Source organism: Marmota marmota, unplaced genomic scaffold (assembly GCF_001458135.2).
Source record: "Marmota marmota marmota unplaced genomic scaffold, marMar, whole genome shotgun sequence".
Taxonomy (NCBI): Eukaryota; Metazoa; Chordata; class Mammalia; order Rodentia; family Sciuridae; genus Marmota; species Marmota marmota.
Window position 1 is genome coordinate 15,029,961 of NW_026000229.1, and position 17,624 is coordinate 15,047,584.

At 33.8% G+C, this 17,624-nt stretch overlaps 1 protein-coding gene across 1 annotated transcript in view; it reads right to left on the reverse strand.

Annotated features, from left to right (window-relative positions):
* Zwilch (zwilch kinetochore protein) overlaps nucleotides 1-17,624 on the reverse strand; it is a 28,972-nt gene that overhangs the window by 9,203 nt on the left and 2,145 nt on the right. Inside the window, exons 2-13 of the mRNA XM_015480508.1 lie at nucleotides 16,502-16,553; nucleotides 13,961-14,056; nucleotides 12,325-12,443; nucleotides 9,445-9,644; nucleotides 8,774-8,844; nucleotides 7,688-7,843; nucleotides 6,135-6,206; nucleotides 4,623-4,716; nucleotides 3,915-3,964; nucleotides 3,283-3,382; nucleotides 2,139-2,218; nucleotides 115-299 (exon numbers count right to left, since the gene is read on the reverse strand). Coding sequence (XP_015335994.1) covers nucleotides 115-299; nucleotides 2,139-2,218; nucleotides 3,283-3,382; nucleotides 3,915-3,964; nucleotides 4,623-4,716; nucleotides 6,135-6,206; nucleotides 7,688-7,843; nucleotides 8,774-8,844; nucleotides 9,445-9,644; nucleotides 12,325-12,443; nucleotides 13,961-14,056; nucleotides 16,502-16,553 — 1,275 coding nt within the window. The remainder of the gene's footprint in view (nucleotides 1-114; nucleotides 300-2,138; nucleotides 2,219-3,282; nucleotides 3,383-3,914; nucleotides 3,965-4,622; nucleotides 4,717-6,134; nucleotides 6,207-7,687; nucleotides 7,844-8,773; nucleotides 8,845-9,444; nucleotides 9,645-12,324; nucleotides 12,444-13,960; nucleotides 14,057-16,501; nucleotides 16,554-17,624) is intronic.

Genomic DNA, 17,624 nt, shown 5'->3' on the forward strand with positions numbered 1-17,624 from the left:
CTTGTTTCACAGTGAAGGGGGGGTGGGGGGGTGGACCAGGACTACAAATGACTAGAAGCAAGTAGAAAGATAAAATGTGAAAATATCTATGGATGACAACTGGACATGCTTTTTAATGTTTTGAGCTGGGAAAGGAACTTACCTACAAAAAAACTGATATAATCTTTTTTTAGTTTGTCCAAGCCAATTTCCAAAAGCATTTGAAGTGGAATAGTCCCACTGAGAGAAACTGTGTCCATGGTTCCATGATAAGACTGATGAATGAGCTTACTTAGTAGACTGTTACTCCCACTATGGAGCTAGAAATCAAGAAATTTTTATAAAACCATCCAATATGCAAAAGAGAAGTAAACTGCATAAGTTAAAAATTATAAGCTTTCATTCTTCATCTCCTGACACTACAAATTGTTTGAATATGTCAGTTTCTAAACTGTCACTACAAATTGTTTGAATAAGTCAGTTTCTAAACAGTCACTACAAATTGTTTGAATATGTCAGTTTCTAAACTGTCTTTTGTACCTTAATTGTTGAAAAGTTCAAAGCAACTCAGAAGAGTTTAAACTTACCACCCCTAAGTGATAAGCTTAAGCTGTGGGAAAACTCTATCCCTCAATGGCCTGTGCATATATCATAAAGAATTCCTTTATGGCTATGATATCCAATATAACTTGATAATTGCCAATTAAAAAGAACTGTGAACTTAAAGATTTAATGTGTTCCAAGTGCTATATAATTCATTTTAAACATATATAAAATATTTGTCATTTTCCCACTAGTTTCTATTTATTTCTATTTTAACTTTTATCACAATCTTTTTGCATTTTCTTTTTTTAAAGTAGTTTCACATTTTGCACTTACTGTATACAAAAGAATTTTACTTGTAAACATCTTAAAAACACAGAAATTCTTAACATAAAATTATAAATAGTCAAAACTAAAATGCCTACAATCACTGATGCCCAATTAAGCAGAGCCTTTGCTCTCAAGTGTACCTCTGTTCAGAACTAAGAAAGCCTTTTTTCTTTTTGGTGGTGGTGGCAGGGTGTGCTAGGGATTAACCCAGGGCTTCATACATCTATGAAAGTTTTTAAACTTTCATAGTTGTGAATTGACAGCCAAGTTATTTAAGATTCCTATTAAAGAAGGAATTTTTGTTTGTTTCCAACTTTTAGCTTTTCCTTCATTGTAAAAATAGTGCAATTTCAGTATGGAAAATTTGTAAAGTACAGAAACATATAATGTAGTTAGAAAAAGTCACTTGTAATCTTTTCACCAGAGTTGACTGTTATTAATATTTTAGCATACTTGTTTTTAGATTTTTCTCTCCAAAATTTACATTTTTAAAAATATTTATTTTTTTTGAACAACTAATAAAAAATTTATTTTTTAGGACACAATGCCTTTATTTAATTTATTTATTCTATGTGGTGCTAAGGATCGAACCCAGGGCCTTGCACATGCTAGGCGAGCACTCTACTGCTGAGCTACAACCCCAGCCCCCCAAATTTACATTTTTATACAACTGTGTATACTCCTTTTTTTTTTTTACTGAACATTATAAGCATCTTTCCACATCATTTGTCAGCAACACTTTCTAGCAACTATGATACATGCTATTATGTGGCTGTATCATTATGTACTTGCCATTCCTTTAACAAGGGGAATTTAGTTGTTTATAATCTTTTGCTACTATAAATGAAACTATAATGACTATTCTGATATATGCAATCTTGACATATATTTTTGTTTATGAGTTTAGGGTGGATTCTGTCCATAGAATAATAGTTCAAAGGTCATGCTACATTTTGAGGATATCAATACATCTTCAAAATTACTTTTAAAAAAGAGTATCCCAGGAGCTAGGGCTCAGTGGTAGAACTCTTGCCTTGCATGCATGAGACACTGGGTTCGATCCTCAGCACCACATAAAAATAAATAAGTAAAATAAAGACATTGCGTCCATCTACAAATAAAAATACATTAAAAAAAGAGTATCCCAGTTTTTATTTTCATCATTGGTATATGGAAATACTCAGACACAGAATAGTTAACAATGACAATATTAGTAGCTGCAGTGCCTGTGTCCTTACCCATCATACTATGCCACTGAGAACACATTCTAGCACTATTCAACCTACCCATGGCTGTATATCACCACGTTGTAGACTCTGGATGATCAACGTGAAACACTTCACCAAGTCTTGATATGAAACCACACCTTCAAAACCAAGTCAAACTAACATTATTTTCATATTTCTATAAATCAAAAATGTCATTAAACTTAAGAATACACAAATGAATTAGAAGAATCTGTACTTTATAGATGGGGGAAAGGAAAAAATTTACAGAAAAAAGACTTAAAACATTTTTAAAAAAATACTTACTTTTTTAGTTGTAGTTGGACACAATACCTTTATTTTATTTATTTATTTTTTATATGGTGATGAGGATCAAACCCAGGGCCTCGCACATGCTAGGTAAGTGCTCTATTGCTAAGCCACAACCCCAGCCCCGACTTAATACATTTCTAAGGTTGAACTGAGATTGCCAGAAAATAATATAGTAAGCAAAATATTAAGAAATACTTTTGATTTTTCTAATAATTATAAATTTATTAGGTATATATTTGTGTTCATATAAATATAACATAATCCTGGGGGTGTTGCATGCCAGTAATCCCAGCAACTGGGGAAGATGAGGCAGGAGAACCTTGAGTTCAAAGCCTGCCTCAGCAACTTAGCAAGGCCTTAAGTAACTTAGCAAAACCCTATCTCAAAACAAAAAATAAAAAGGACTGGGATGTGGCTCAGTGGTTAAGCGCACCTGGGTTCAATCCCCAGCACCATAAATAAATAAAAGAAACATAAAGCAAAATCTAATACTTTAAAAAGCAGGAGCAGAGCTGAGATTGTAGCTCAGTAGTAGAGTGCTTGCCTAGGACCTGCAAGGCCCTAGGTTCTTGATCCTCAGCACCTCAGAATAAAACTTGTCCCTCCAACCATGTCAGACCTCCTGGCTCTAATAAATTCCAACCAAAAAGCATATCAAGGTTAAAGAGAGAACTTACATAAAAAAATAAATAAAATAAATATACAAAAAAAAAAGCAGGAGAAAAGAATAGACTTATAAAATTGCTTTATCTTAGTATAATTCTTGAGCATAATATGCCAATCTATTATTAGAAATGAATTTGATAATATAAACATAGACTGGTAGTACATACTGCATTATTTCCAAAAGATTTAAATAACAAAAAAATTTTTAATCACAATGGATACCTACTGCTGCTCATTTTGCACCAAAGTTGTTCAGCAAAATCAAGATCACCCCGCACTGTGATAAGTACGGACCTATCAACTGCAGCAGTGTCATGATTCACTGTCTGAAAAAGATATAAGTTTGAGAGAATGTCAGTTTATTTATTTTTAAAGTGAAATAGCTTAAGTTTTTAAAGGCTGCTCTGAGACATTGCAGATTTATCAACACAAAGAATAATATGAATATATTTTCTACACCTTTTCATTCACTGATGAGACATACAATAGATTTGAAAAACTAGACTTCTTAAAGTTATTTTAAAACTAATGCCTAGAAATGAGCATTCAGTTTTCTTTCCACATAATATTTATTAAATTACCTTAGTCTCCATTTTTCTTTTCATTAAAATGAGAACATATCTAGTTTTAATTACTAATACCACATTATGTCATAATAACATCATTTTAAAGTGTATTAGTATACTATACCAATATCATCATATAGTGTACTGACACTCATTTCTCTGTAATTGAGTAGCTTAATAATAATGAGATTGTACCAGATCTACTTGAGATGATACAACAAGAAAGGTAATAGCATAAGCAAATTTTCAAAGCATTTCCTGTGTACATTTCTAACTAATAATAATCACTTACCTCTGCATCTTTTTTTGTAGGATCACCAAATCCATCCAGCTTATTTAAGTCTAGAAAGTAGCAAAAGCTAATTAACTTAATTTTTGTTTTCAAGTTTTCCAAATTATTTTCATCCTACTCCTATTCTCAAGTAGCAAATGGGAACAGTAAAAGTATGAAATTTAACAAATTAACCTAACTCTGCAATGGCAGTAACAATAAATACCCATCAGGTAGGGGTGTGAGAATGAACTGAGGTAACATGAAAGCCCCTGACACACAATGCTGGACACATGGTAGGTACTCAAGGGTTACTATTTCATCCTTCTTTTCCTATGATCTCAAATATGTTTGTGTTATATAAATTTCAAACTAAATCTTATTAGTTTTTTTTTTTTTGTTTTTTTTTAGAATTACTTAGGTCTTTACCATTAGCACTTTGGAATAAAATCTGTCCCTTCAACCATGTCAGACCTCCTGGCTCTAATAAATTCCAACCAAAAAGCATATCAAGGTTAAAGAGAGAATTTACATTTAAATATACCAAGTGTAAATTCCTATTTAAGAAAAACAAGAGTGAATTAGGAGTTTCATAGGGGCAATTTAGCAAGATGTCTCAAAAAATAAAAAATAAAAAGGGCCGAGGGTATAGCTCAGTGGTAGAGCACCCTGGATTCAATCCTCAATACCCCAGTCCCTGCAATAAGAATGAATTAGGAAAACAAACACCATTCAGAAATTCCTGCACAAGTTCAATAGCAGATTTTGCTTCCAGGGGCTCGAGCCATTCAGTCACACCAGTCTTCAAACCATCAGCCAAAACCTATGGGAGATTTTAAAAAGCCCAGAAGCTTGTTAGTAGAAAATATAGCTTAATAAATAAGGATGTATTTAGTACTATTAATGGTAGTGACATTTCTTGAGTATTTAAACTCAACTGCACTGTGAAAGTATATGGTAGATGGCTTGCCTACCATGTGTGAGGCACTGGGTTTGATTCTCAGCACCACACATAAACAAATAAATAAATAAAGGTTCATCAATAACTAATAAAAATTTTTTAAAAATGAGGTAGCTATTACTATTACTCTCATTTCATTGAGGCTAAGCTAAGCGAGGTTAAATAACTTGCTCATAGTCACTCAATTATGTAATTCCAATTAGTAAAGAAAAGCCAACAGCACATGAAAATATGTTCAAAGTCATTAGAAATGCAAATCAAAATTACAAGATACTAGTTTGTTCCCACTAGAATGGCTATCATTTTTTAAATTTGACAATATCAAGTGTTGGCAAGGATACAAAGAAACTGGAACCTTCCTACAATGCCGGTAAGAATGTAAAATGCGGCAACCACTTTGGAAAAAAGTAACAGTGTGACAGTCCCTTCAGAGGTTCAAACAGTTACCATAGACCTAACAACTCCATCTATGAAATATGTAAACATATCTACACAAAAACTTGCATATGAATGTTCACAGCAGCATTATTCATGATAGGCAAAAAGTAGAAACAACTACAATGACCATCAGCTGATGACTGGATAAACAAGATGTGGTATATCTATACAATGGAATGCTACTTAGCACTATAAAGGACCAAACAGAAAGTAGATAGTGATTGCCATGGGCTGGTGGAGGTGGGAAGTGAATGCTAATGGGTATAGTGGGCACCAGATTTCATGAAGGGGTGATGAAAATGTTTTAAAATTAATTGTTGATGTGTACAACTTGGGTAAATATACTAAAAACCACTGAAATGCACAGTTAAAATGAGCGAATTTTATGGAATATAATTTATATTTCAATAAAACTATTTTCAAAAATAAATGAAAAGAAATGAGCAGGACAGCAGCTGGATCATACCTGGCTTTGTATGCCAGGCTATATGGAATTTCTACTGTATTAAAATGAGACATGCTCCTAAGATTCAATTTGTAGAGTAGAGCTAAAATTACTGAAATATAAAATTCTTCAAACACACATTAATCTTTAGCATCAATCAAAATTCCAGTTATGAATAGCAGGCCATTTGGAATAAACTGGCAATTGACCCACCTGGAAAGGGGGGACCCTCATATAAATAAAAAGGAAACACTCTAGTAGAAAATGGAAAGATTTGTAGTTACTGATGCTCCCCTTTAAAACTGTAAGGACAATCACCATGTAAGTGATATTAGCAAACTTTTTTTATGAAAACATGCAATTTAATGAAAGTTAAGAATTTCAGAAGGATACTCACAAGGACAAATTTCAGTTCTCTGTGAAGATGATTCAAACAACCTCTGGGCTCTCCTGATTCCACTTTAATATTCTAAAAAGAACACCAAATCTGTCAGTTTTAATGGGCAATAGCTGCATAAGAGAGTAACTTGCATTTCAAACCAACCAAACATTTAAAAATATATTTTATAAAGCATCAATGAATTGAAAAATTAGATCAACACTTCATTTAAAACATTTTACCCAGATTCTGCCATCTTGATATAGTAACCTAAGCTCAGGGAATTGTATACCCTCTCTACATACCATAAACAACTGTACTTGCATGGAACAATTGCCCTTTTCACATGCACTGCTCTCCTGCTTCAAACACACACTTATTAATCTTTAGCATCAAGAGGACAAGGTAGAGAAATTTCAGTCAATGTATCTAAAGACTCAATGATAACTTAGCATTATCACACACCAAAAATAAAAATCCAATAGTTTTATAGACTCCTTCTAACTAAGCCAATAGAGCACTGTCCTAGTCAGAGGTTAAAGTTTTACAAATTTAAGACCTTATAATTTTTTTAAAAAGGCCAATATATGTAAATCCCTACTACAGGAAAAGCACAAAGAATGTAATTATCCAAAATCTTACCATGCTGAAGGAACCACTGTTAACACTATCCAGGTTTCTGTGCATGCATTTTTTTAAACATAGTTGAGATCATACTGTATATATTATTTTGTATATTTCCTTTGTTCTTAAAAAGCATTTTCTATTTAAGACATTTTGAAACATGACTTTTTAAAGCCTGGATAATATGTCACCATGGATATCTATTTTAACTACTTCCCTATTGAACATTCAGGTTTTGTTTTTAATATTTTAGAAAGAACTGTGTCCAAGATTGAATATCTTCTACATGATTTTTTTTTTGGGGGGGGGGTACCAGGGATTGAACTCAGGGGCATTCAACCACTAAGCCACATCCCCAGCCCTATTTTGTATTTTATTTAGCAACTCTCACTGAGTTGCTTAGCACCATGCTTTTGTTGAGGCTGGCTTTGAACTCAAGATTCTCATGTCTCAGTCTCCTGAGCTGCTGCACCATGGCACCCAGCAATATCTGCATTCTTAAGAACACAGGAAACCATAAATCATTTTAAGTCTCCACATAACAGACTTCATTAATCACTAGAAAATTCTGTTTTAATTTAATTTTAATTTTTTTAGTTGTTGATGGACTTTTATTTTATTCATTTATTTATATGTGATGCTGAGAATTGATCCCAGAGCCTCACACACAATTGAGGCAAGTACTCTACCACCGAGCCAAAAACCTAGCACTAGAAAATTCTTAAATTTCTAATTGTGGAATTGTGAGCAACTGATGGCTCAGCTCACTTGGCAAACCTCCCCTGGATGCCCTGGTGAGACTCCAGGAGCAAGGCAAGACTTTCAGAGTTGTCCAGCCTTATACCCAGTGACTGCTAGAACTGAAAGCATGCAGCCCCAGCAATGAGCAAGTAAACAACCATTTAGGGGTCTTATAAACCCAAGCAGAAAAAAGGGTCCATTCGTACCAGAACTGCAGTTGAAGAGAGTGGGGGAATTTGAAGAATCTCATCGACAGGACTCCAGGAAATATCCAAAGTGATTGTAGTTTGTGATGGGGTGACTATATCATCCAAAACAGTGGACTTAAAGAGCTCATACTGGGCAAAGCCTCTGGCTGTTACCTGAAAAGAGTGCATCCAGCAGACCCTTAGCACTATGTTTTCAAATGGCCCAAGAGCCCATTTTTTTGCAAAACTACTTTGATTCTTGTCCCAAAAGAAAAAAAGCACCTTACTCTGACTTTCATTCCAAATGGAAAAATAAGAGTTCTTTTTAAGTGACAAACATTAGCTTAAAGGCAAGAAGTCACATATAGTCAGCCCTCTGTATCCACGGGTTCTGCACCAACCATGGAGCAAAAACATATCATTTTAAAAACTACATCTGTATTGAATATGTACAGACTTTTTCTTGTCATTATTCTCTGAAAATAAAATATAGCAACTGTTTACAAAGCATTTACACTGTATTTGCTATTAAAAGTAATCTAGAGATGATTTTATGCACAAAGGAGGATATGCATCAGTTATATGGAAATACTACACCATTTTATATAAGGGACTTGAGCAACTGAGATTTTGGTATCTGAGGAAGGTCTTAGAATCTATCCCCATTGATACCAAGGATGACTGTATCTTAGCTGCTGATAATATGAAAATAAACTTGATAAATTTCAGAAGTGAAAAAAATCTCTTTTGGGGGGAGAGGAGGTCCTGGAGATCAGAAATGAAAAAAAAAACTCGGGGCTGGGGATGTGGCTTAAGCGGTAGCGCACTTGCCTGGCATGCGTGCGGCCCGGGTTCAATCCTCAGCACCACATACAAATAAAGATGTTGCGTCTGCCGAAAACTAAAAAATAAATATTAAAAAATTCTCTCTCTCTTTAAAAAAAAAAAAAAAAACTCTTTTGGGGAGAGGAAGTACTGGCCTTGCACACGGAAGGCAAGCATTCTACCACTGATCTACATTCACATCTTGAAAAAAATGTTTAAAACTAGGAGGGCAGGTCAATAACATTTTGAAAAAAAAAAAAATAAGAGAGAAATACTTACAGTAGACAAGTGATGTCTTTTCTTGTGTGAATTTTTTAGGTTTTCCAGACTTACAGAATAATTTTTATCAGCTACAGGATACGAAAGAAAAAATTAAAGGTACCACTGAAAATTATATTGTTAGAGAGTTAGAAAATCATAATTTCTTAAATTGTGAGGATGCCATAATACTAATAATTGTTGATATTAAATTTTAAATCACTGTGAGTGAAATGTTTATTTCAAAATAAAAGTGAAACAAAGGTCAATATCACCATCAAAAATGTAATTAAAGCTAGGTGTGGTGGTACAGGACTGGAATCCCAGCAACTCAGGAGGCTGAGACCATAAGCAACTTAGTAAGACCATGTTTCAAAAATAAAATAAATAAAAAAAAATCATTAAATGTTTACTATGAGTCTGGAATTATATTGTTATTATATTCAGTTATTTACATCTAAGGAAAGTTGCAAAAACATACACATGCGAATCAAATGAAACCCAAACAAAACAGGCATAACCTCCTTTCCAGACTTTCTGGTTTTTCCAGAATCCTTCCTCCAAGTTGTACAGTGGAGTAACTTCATGTAATCAACTAAAGTCCCACTGTGTACACTTCCCCTTTAATATAAATATTCAGTAAAAACCCAAAACAAAAATTATACAAATAAATACAAAGAATGAGCACTCACCTTTACAACTAACCACATACAAGACAATTCCTGTAATACTGTCATTTGTTGTGATGAGCTCAGCTCCTAGCCAACAGGTACTTTCAGGATCTGAACTGTCACATCTTATCCAAAGGGGAGGAAGGGCAGTAACTGGCTGATTAATCTTCAAATGGGTCATATTAGGATTGTGAGCCATGGTGTAAAGTCCAATTAATTGCCTTGAAAATAAGAGTAAGAAGAACAAATTTAGGTAAAGATCATAATCAAGAATTTTCTTTTTGGGCTGAGTGTGTAGCTCAGTGGTAGAACACATGCTTAACAAGGGAGAGGCCCTTGCATCTGATCCCCAGAACTACCACCAAAACAAAAGTGTGAGGCCTGGGTTTAATACCTAGAACTGCAAAAATAAATAAACACAGAACTTTAATTTTTTAAAAAATAAATGAAAAGTAAAAAATAAAAAGTAACACTATACCAAGAAGAGTCTCAAAAACATCAATTTGGAAATATATGTATGTATATTTCACACAGAGATGTGAGAATAAAGCACACTAGTTGATCAAGAAACACAGACCATAAAGTTAAGAGTCTGACTATATGGGAGCAGCTACTAAAAAGGAGATCAATATGGAGATGGGGTGAGAATGGAAGTTGGGTGTGAGAGTAATTTAAAGAAATAATAGGTAGGAGCCAATAAGCATATCATAAGATGCTCAAAGTCATGAATCACCGGGATACTTAAGGAAATTTAAATGTGGCCTCTGAATTAGATACTAATTATAATGTTAAATTTTCAGATTTTGATCATTGTTCTGTGGTTACATAAGAGAATATATTTGTGGGCTGGGGATATAGCTCAGTTGGTAGAGTGTGCTTACCTTGCATGTATGTACAGGACCCTGGGTTCCATCCCCAGCACCCCCCCCCACACACACACACACACAAAGACAGAGTAACAAGATAAAATCATAAACATTAAAAAAAGAGAGAATATATTTGTTTTTAGAAATTACACAGTGAAATATTTGGGGATAAAAGAATGAAGCTTCTGGGCTGCGGTTGTTGGCTTAGTGTTAGAGTGCTTGCCTTGTATGTGTGAGGAACTGGGTTTGATCCTCAGCACTGCATATAAATAAATAATAAATAAATAAAGGTCCATCGACAACTAAAAATTCAAAAAAAAAAAAAAAAAAAAGATAAAGCTTCTCCAATATACTATCTATACCTATTACATACATCTATACCTATATGTCATTTAAAAAAATTGCATATATATATATATATATATATGTATGTATGGTATGTGTATTTTATATGTAGCTATATAAGTGCATACTTACAACACAAATACGTCCACACTATATATATTTCAATAGTTACATGCGTTGTATATAAAAATAACAATATATAATTAACAATATAGTTATACTGTGTACACAAGTGTACTGTATGTACATTGCTTTATGTATAGATCTACATAGAGAGGGAGAGAGATTGACACAGCAGATTTAGCAAAATAAAATAATTAGTGAATTTGGGTTAAGGGTACACAGAAGTTCCTGCACTATCTTATAACTTTCTAAAACTTTATAAATATATCAAAACTAAAGGTTACTCACAAAATGTGTTTAAATTTTTGTTTTTTCAAAGAGATAAAACCTGAATTTACTATGAACAGATGTCCAGGAAATAAATTTCTAAACAATTTTATTTCAAAAAGGAAGTAAAATAATTCCAGAAGGATGGTTTAAAATGCAAGAAGAAATAGAAAGCAAAGAAATGATAGCATATGAATCAATCCAAAAAACACTGCCTGATGAAAACAATATCAACAATGTTCAAGTTGTCTGGGAGAAAAATAGCCTATATTAGGACTTAAACTCAAGAAGCCGTGAAAGAAAAGACTGAATAATTTAGCTACATACAATTTTAAAAAAACTTTCACAAAGCAACAAAAACAAAACAAACCTGCATGAAGGAAAGTCACTTTGCAAACAGTGTTATGGTAACTATCACTCTCTAATGATATTATTTTTATGACTCTATCCTCCAGAACTCCTTGAAGGCAAGGAATTTTTTTTGTTTTGTAAGTATGGAAAGGTTGGGCAAAGGGAACTACATATGGCTACACAGCAGGAAGACAGAAAGTGAAGCTGGAGAGGCAGATAGAGGCATTAGGGTTTCCAAAAGGGGCACAGTGCCATCTTGGGTAGGTAATTCCCAGTTGTGCAGGAAAACTCCACGCATTGCAGGACATTTACCATCCACAGCCCAATCCCAGTAAATGCCAGTCATTTCCCTTGATGGTTATTACTAAAAATACCCCTGAATACTTCCAATGCCCATGGGGTACGGTACCATTCCATGTGGAGGATCTCCAGGACAAGTAAATGAAGCTCCTGTATGTTACTCATGTGGAATCTGGATTTTACCATAAAGGGAAGGAAGAACAACTGAAGGATTTTTAAGCAATATGATCAGGTTTTTATTTTATAAAGATCAGTATGGGACTGGGCTCAGTGATAGAGCACTTACCTAAGGCCCTGGGTTTGAGATTCTCAGCACCAAAAACAAAAAAATCACTGTGGCAGTAGTGAGGGGAAAAAAAAATGTAGAAGAGGTGCCAGTTTAAACACAAGGAAAACAAGAAGCAACAACAAATTGGAAAAGAGTGGAGAAAGGGAAGATAACTGTGTTCTTCCTACATATTCATGATGCAGATGGAATGTCCTAATGGAGCTATTTTTAGAGAGCTGGGCTTGTATATCTTAGGGGAAAATGGAAGGAAGAGAGATATCTGGGTGCTAGATACCTATTTTTTCCCAATATTTACAAGAATGCTTCAAATTAAATCCTCCCCCCTTCCACCTCTGACCCTATGCTGAGGAAAAAACTTACCTTGCTTTCCCAACTGGTAAAGCAAGTGGTCCAACATTTTCACCAGTAGAGAAATCAGAAATAGCAGTTTCTTCAGTTTGTGGTTCTTCAACATGACTTGTTTCTTCCTTTTCTAATGGCTTTCAAAATGGTTTTAATTATTTAATCAGATAAAATAGCACTTTTTAGTCAACACCTTACTATGTAAGGGAATAACTACAGACAGAACCTAACATACTCATTTCTATACCCATAAGCACAAACGATGGGGTTGTAGTCACAGACTAGTTTGGTACCAACAAATCACACCATTATAAGCATTTCCACTATCCCATAAAAAAGATATCAATTTAGTTGCTCCTGGTAAAGGAAACATCTGATGCCATTAGAAAAGTGCTCCAATATGCACAAAGTGATAAAATCAATATCAAGTTAAATCAAGCTAAAGATAAGATACCAAGGGAAATACCAAGAGAACCTCCCAGATTTTGTTGGATTTTTCATTTCCCAAACTGGGAGATCTTCTTTCTGGGATATGATCTTAACTCCACAGTCTTGCTCCTTGTACCTATTCCTCTTAGGGCTATCAGCAGTTGTCATTGGTATTATAGGATTCCAGTATCTATGTATTTACAAGATAGTTAAATAGCATAGCTTAGGTAGTAACAACAGTAATTTTAAGAGTTAACAATTCCTGAGTACTAAATACTGTTCTAAGTTATCTTTTATTCTTCACAAAAATCCTGAGCTAGATGTTATTATCATCTCTGGGAAAACCAAGGTAGCAAAAGGCTAAATAACTTGCCTAAAAGCCAATATTTGAACCTAAGTGTGCTCACATGGAAACCTACATAAGAATGCTTACAATAGCTCTATTCATTATACTACCAAATGTCCTTCAAAGGGTGAATGGGTAAATAAACTGTGATACTCCATATCATGGAATACTATTCAGCAATAAGAGTAAATGAACTATTGATACAAACTGAATGAACCTTAAAGGCATTATACTAAGTAAAAGAAGTCAGACTCAAAAGCTTTCACATTGTGATTCCATTCATGACATTCTTGAAAAGACAAAACTACAGTAATAGAAAAGAAACCAATGGCTGCCAATGGTTAGGGGATAGGAGAGGATATGATTACAAAGGACTAGCATGAGGGAGATTTTTGGTGAGATGGAAGTGTTTTATATTCCAACTATAGTAGTGATTATAAGAATCGTTATGTATGTCAAAATTCATAGGACTGAACAAAAGAAGAAAAAAGTCAACTTTATTGTCTCAATGATAATTTCACTTCTTTCTTTTTCTTAATAAAACTACTAAAGCATTTAAAACTACATATATGGTTGACAGTTTATTTCTACTAGACAGCACTATGCTTATTCCTAAAAGAATTATATACACACTCCCTAATGCTGATAGAAAAATGTGTGTGTGATTATTCCCAAGGAAGCAAATCTACTTATTAAGAATCATACAGGACTAGGGCTGGGGCTTAGCAGTAGAGCACTCACCTAGCACGTATGAGGCCCTGGGTTCAATCCTCAGCACCATATAAAATAAATAAAATAAGCATACAGTGTCCAACTACAACTAAAAAATAAATATTAAAAAAAAGAATCATATAACCATAAAGCCCAAGCACTGCTTACCACTTTTTCCACAATGAATACTAAGTCATTTTCATTTAGAATATTTTTCAGAGGGTTTGGTTGACCTTTGTTGATCAATTGCACTTGGATATCAGCCTGTTAAAAACATACGTCAAGCAATGTTTTATATATATATATATATATATACACACACACACACACACTTTTGTACAAATATATAAACACACTAAGACTGGTTCTATGTAAGTGACCTGAAGAGATTTTAACAAGTCATATGTTTTAAAAGATTTTATTAATTTTTTTGTCCATGTTATTTCTCATGATGTTTAGAAAACTTAGCTCTTAAACCTAACACCTCTTCATGCTTCAAGGTCTACCTGAGGTGCAACTGCCTTGTAAAGTCATCTTTGCTTTGAACCACACTGACATCCTTTTCCCCAAATCACACTCTGTATTTACTGTTTTGTAGCATAAAATTACCAATTTATTAAATATTATCCTTTCTTTTGATTGTACTATAAAATTTTAAAACTTTACCACTATCAGTTTGCAGAAACTTTATATATTTTTTCATTCCAAATGCAATACACAACTATTGTAAAAAATGCTTTTTTTAAATATAAGTTTTTTAAAAATCACCCATAATTCTACTACCCAGTATAATTACTACTGTTTTCAGTCTGGTTGGCTTATATTCTGTCAGATCTTTTACAAGGCATACAAAAAATTGTCACTTATGTAAAAAGAAATGTGGGGCTGGGAATATAGCTCAATTTGTAGGATGCTTGCCTTGCATGCACAAGGCCCAGGGTTCAATCCCCAGCACCATTAAAAAAAAAAAAAGAAAAGAAAGAAAGTATCTATTTAGATATCTGGACAGAATTTTGTTTAGTAAAGACAGGATATTCCAATAATTTTCATGAACCTTTTTCCATGTCATTATTCTTTTTCTTCCTAGTAGTATGGTTCTATCATTCTACCATCACATATTAATTCTATTTTGTGCAACATTTTGGTAGTTTCCAGTTATTTGCTACAATATATAATGGAAAGTAAATATCTATCAAAAATGTTAAGATGAACACCTAAAATCACATTAATATTATCAAATACATCATACCCAAATTATTTGTTTGTTTGTTTAGCAGTACTGGGGATTGAACCCAGGAGTGCTCTATCACTGAGCTACATGCCCAGATCTTTTGAGACAGGGAGGGACTCACTAAATTGCCTAGGCTGGCCTTGATCATGGAAGCATGGTCCTAGCAACACCTAGATTTCAACACTGAGAATAAATTTCATGTTTTAAGCAGTCTTATTTGTGGTACTTTGTAAGAGCAGCCCTAAAAAACTATTCTTCTATTAATTTTTGTCTTGTGAATTTTTAAGAGCCTTACATATTTTATTTATACAGATGGATATACATATTAACACTTATCCACAATTATTTCTCCTCAGCTTGTCTTTTAATATATACTATTTAATTCACTAATTATTCCTATGGAATACTTGGCACATATCAGATGCTTAACAAATACATGAATATTTAAAGCAGCTTTACTCATAAGCCTCAAAAACTGGAAACAAATTGGGCTTGGTGGTGCACTCCTGTAATCCCAGCAGCTTAGGAGGCTGAGGCAGGAGGATCGCAAATTCAAAGCCAGCTTCAGCAACTTAATGAGGATCTAAGCAACTTAGTGAGACCATGTCTCAAAATAAAAAATAAAAAGGACTAAGGATGCGGCTCAGTGGTTAAGTGCTCCTAGCTCTATCCCTGGTGCCAAAAACAACAACAACAAAAAAAAAAACCCCAAAAACTGGAAATAACTCAAATATCCCTCAATCAGGATTGGATAACACAATTGTAGTACACCTATAAAAATGAATTATTGATACATAAACAATATAGATGAATCTCAAATGCATTATACTGATTGAAAAAAAAGCCAGAAGGCTAGATGATTTTATCTATAAAAGGCAAAACTATAGTGACAAAAAACAAATTAGTAGTTGCTAGGAACTAAGGGCAGGGGAAAAGGTTATCCTCACAAGAACATGAGGAAAAAAAATTTTGTTTGGTACTAGGAATTAAACCCAGGGACTCACACATGCTATGTAAGCACTCTATATGCTGAGCTACATCTCCAGCCCTTTTTACTTATCTAAGTTGCCCAGGCTGGACTCAAACTTGCAATTCTCCTGCCTCAGCCTTAAAGCTGTGTGCTACCACACTCAGGTAATATGAGAAAATTTTCAGAGATAAAGAAATGTTGGGGCTCGGGTGGTGGCTCAGAGGTAGAGTGCTTGCCTGGCACGTGTGAGGCCCTGGGTTCAATTCTCAGCACCACATACAAATAAATAAATTAAATAAAGGTCCATCAATGACTAAAAAATATTTTAAAAAATGTTCTATATCTCAATTATAGAAGTGATATGACTAAAGGTATTTGTCAAAACTCACAGAACTGTACCCCAAAACAGTGAAATTTGCTGAATGTGAATTAATTTCAATAAATCTGACTTAAAACCCTACAATTTTAGGGTAGAGTTGTGTTTAAAAACCAAATAAACATTTCATACCTCATAGATAAATGGGTCTTTACAGATTCCTTTCTTTTCTTCATTAAATTCTCTGAAATGAAGAACCACATGTGAAAAGTAGAGCTATAGCTTAATTAAACTCAGAAGTTAGGTGCACTTTACCTCTGCATGATATCAGTGAGGGGAAAAATAAAAATACCTATGGCAGCCCTAGGGCATAGTGGGAAAGAGGAGAAAAAAGAAGTGCTTAGATTGAGAAGGAAAAAAAAAAAAAAGAATTGTGATAGATTAATGAACTGCTACCCACAATTGTACACAAGTTTCTTCTTCTTTTTAAAATTTTGGTACTAGGGATTTAACCCAGGGGCACTTTACCACTGAGCAACATCCCAGCCCTTTTTATCTTGAGACAGGGTCGCATTAAGTTGACAAGATTAGCCTTGAATTTGCAATCCTTCAGCCTCAGACGCCCAAATTGCTAAGATTACATATGTGCACCACCACACCCAGCAGACATATTTGTTTCTTAGAGGCAGCAGAAATTTATGTCGTTGGCCTCTTCACTTATGCTTTTTCAAATACATAACCACATAAATTTTGGAAGATTAAAAGTGAGTAAATTCTGATCTGACACTGAATCAGTGGTTAACTTCTGAGAAGTTACTTAAAAGTCTCAGATCTTAGATTTCGGCTAAATAGAACCATCTCTTCTCCATTTTGTGAGCTTTTACTTAAAACAAACAAACAAACAAAAAAACAGTAAATTTGACAGTTACTAAAAAAAAAAATTTAAATATTTCCTTTTTAAAATACAAGCAAAAACCTCTAGGATATCATTTAATAACTATCACTTAATTCAATACATTTTACATATGAACTATAAATTAACATACTAAAATGCAATACCAAAATCACATCAGCCTGATCTACGCTCTTAAAGAGTCTTTGAAGGGCCCCAATAGCATTGTTTTAGGATACCATTTACATCTATTTGATCTAATATATGACCTACTGAAATAGAAACAGGAGAGCAGGCCTGTGACTAATTTGCTTTTGCCATATTGTGTTAGATTATGACTTATTCTTAAAGACGTTTACCTTTTAAGTATGACTCAGGGATATTACTTAGTCAGTCATTCAACAATTGTCAACAAACATACAT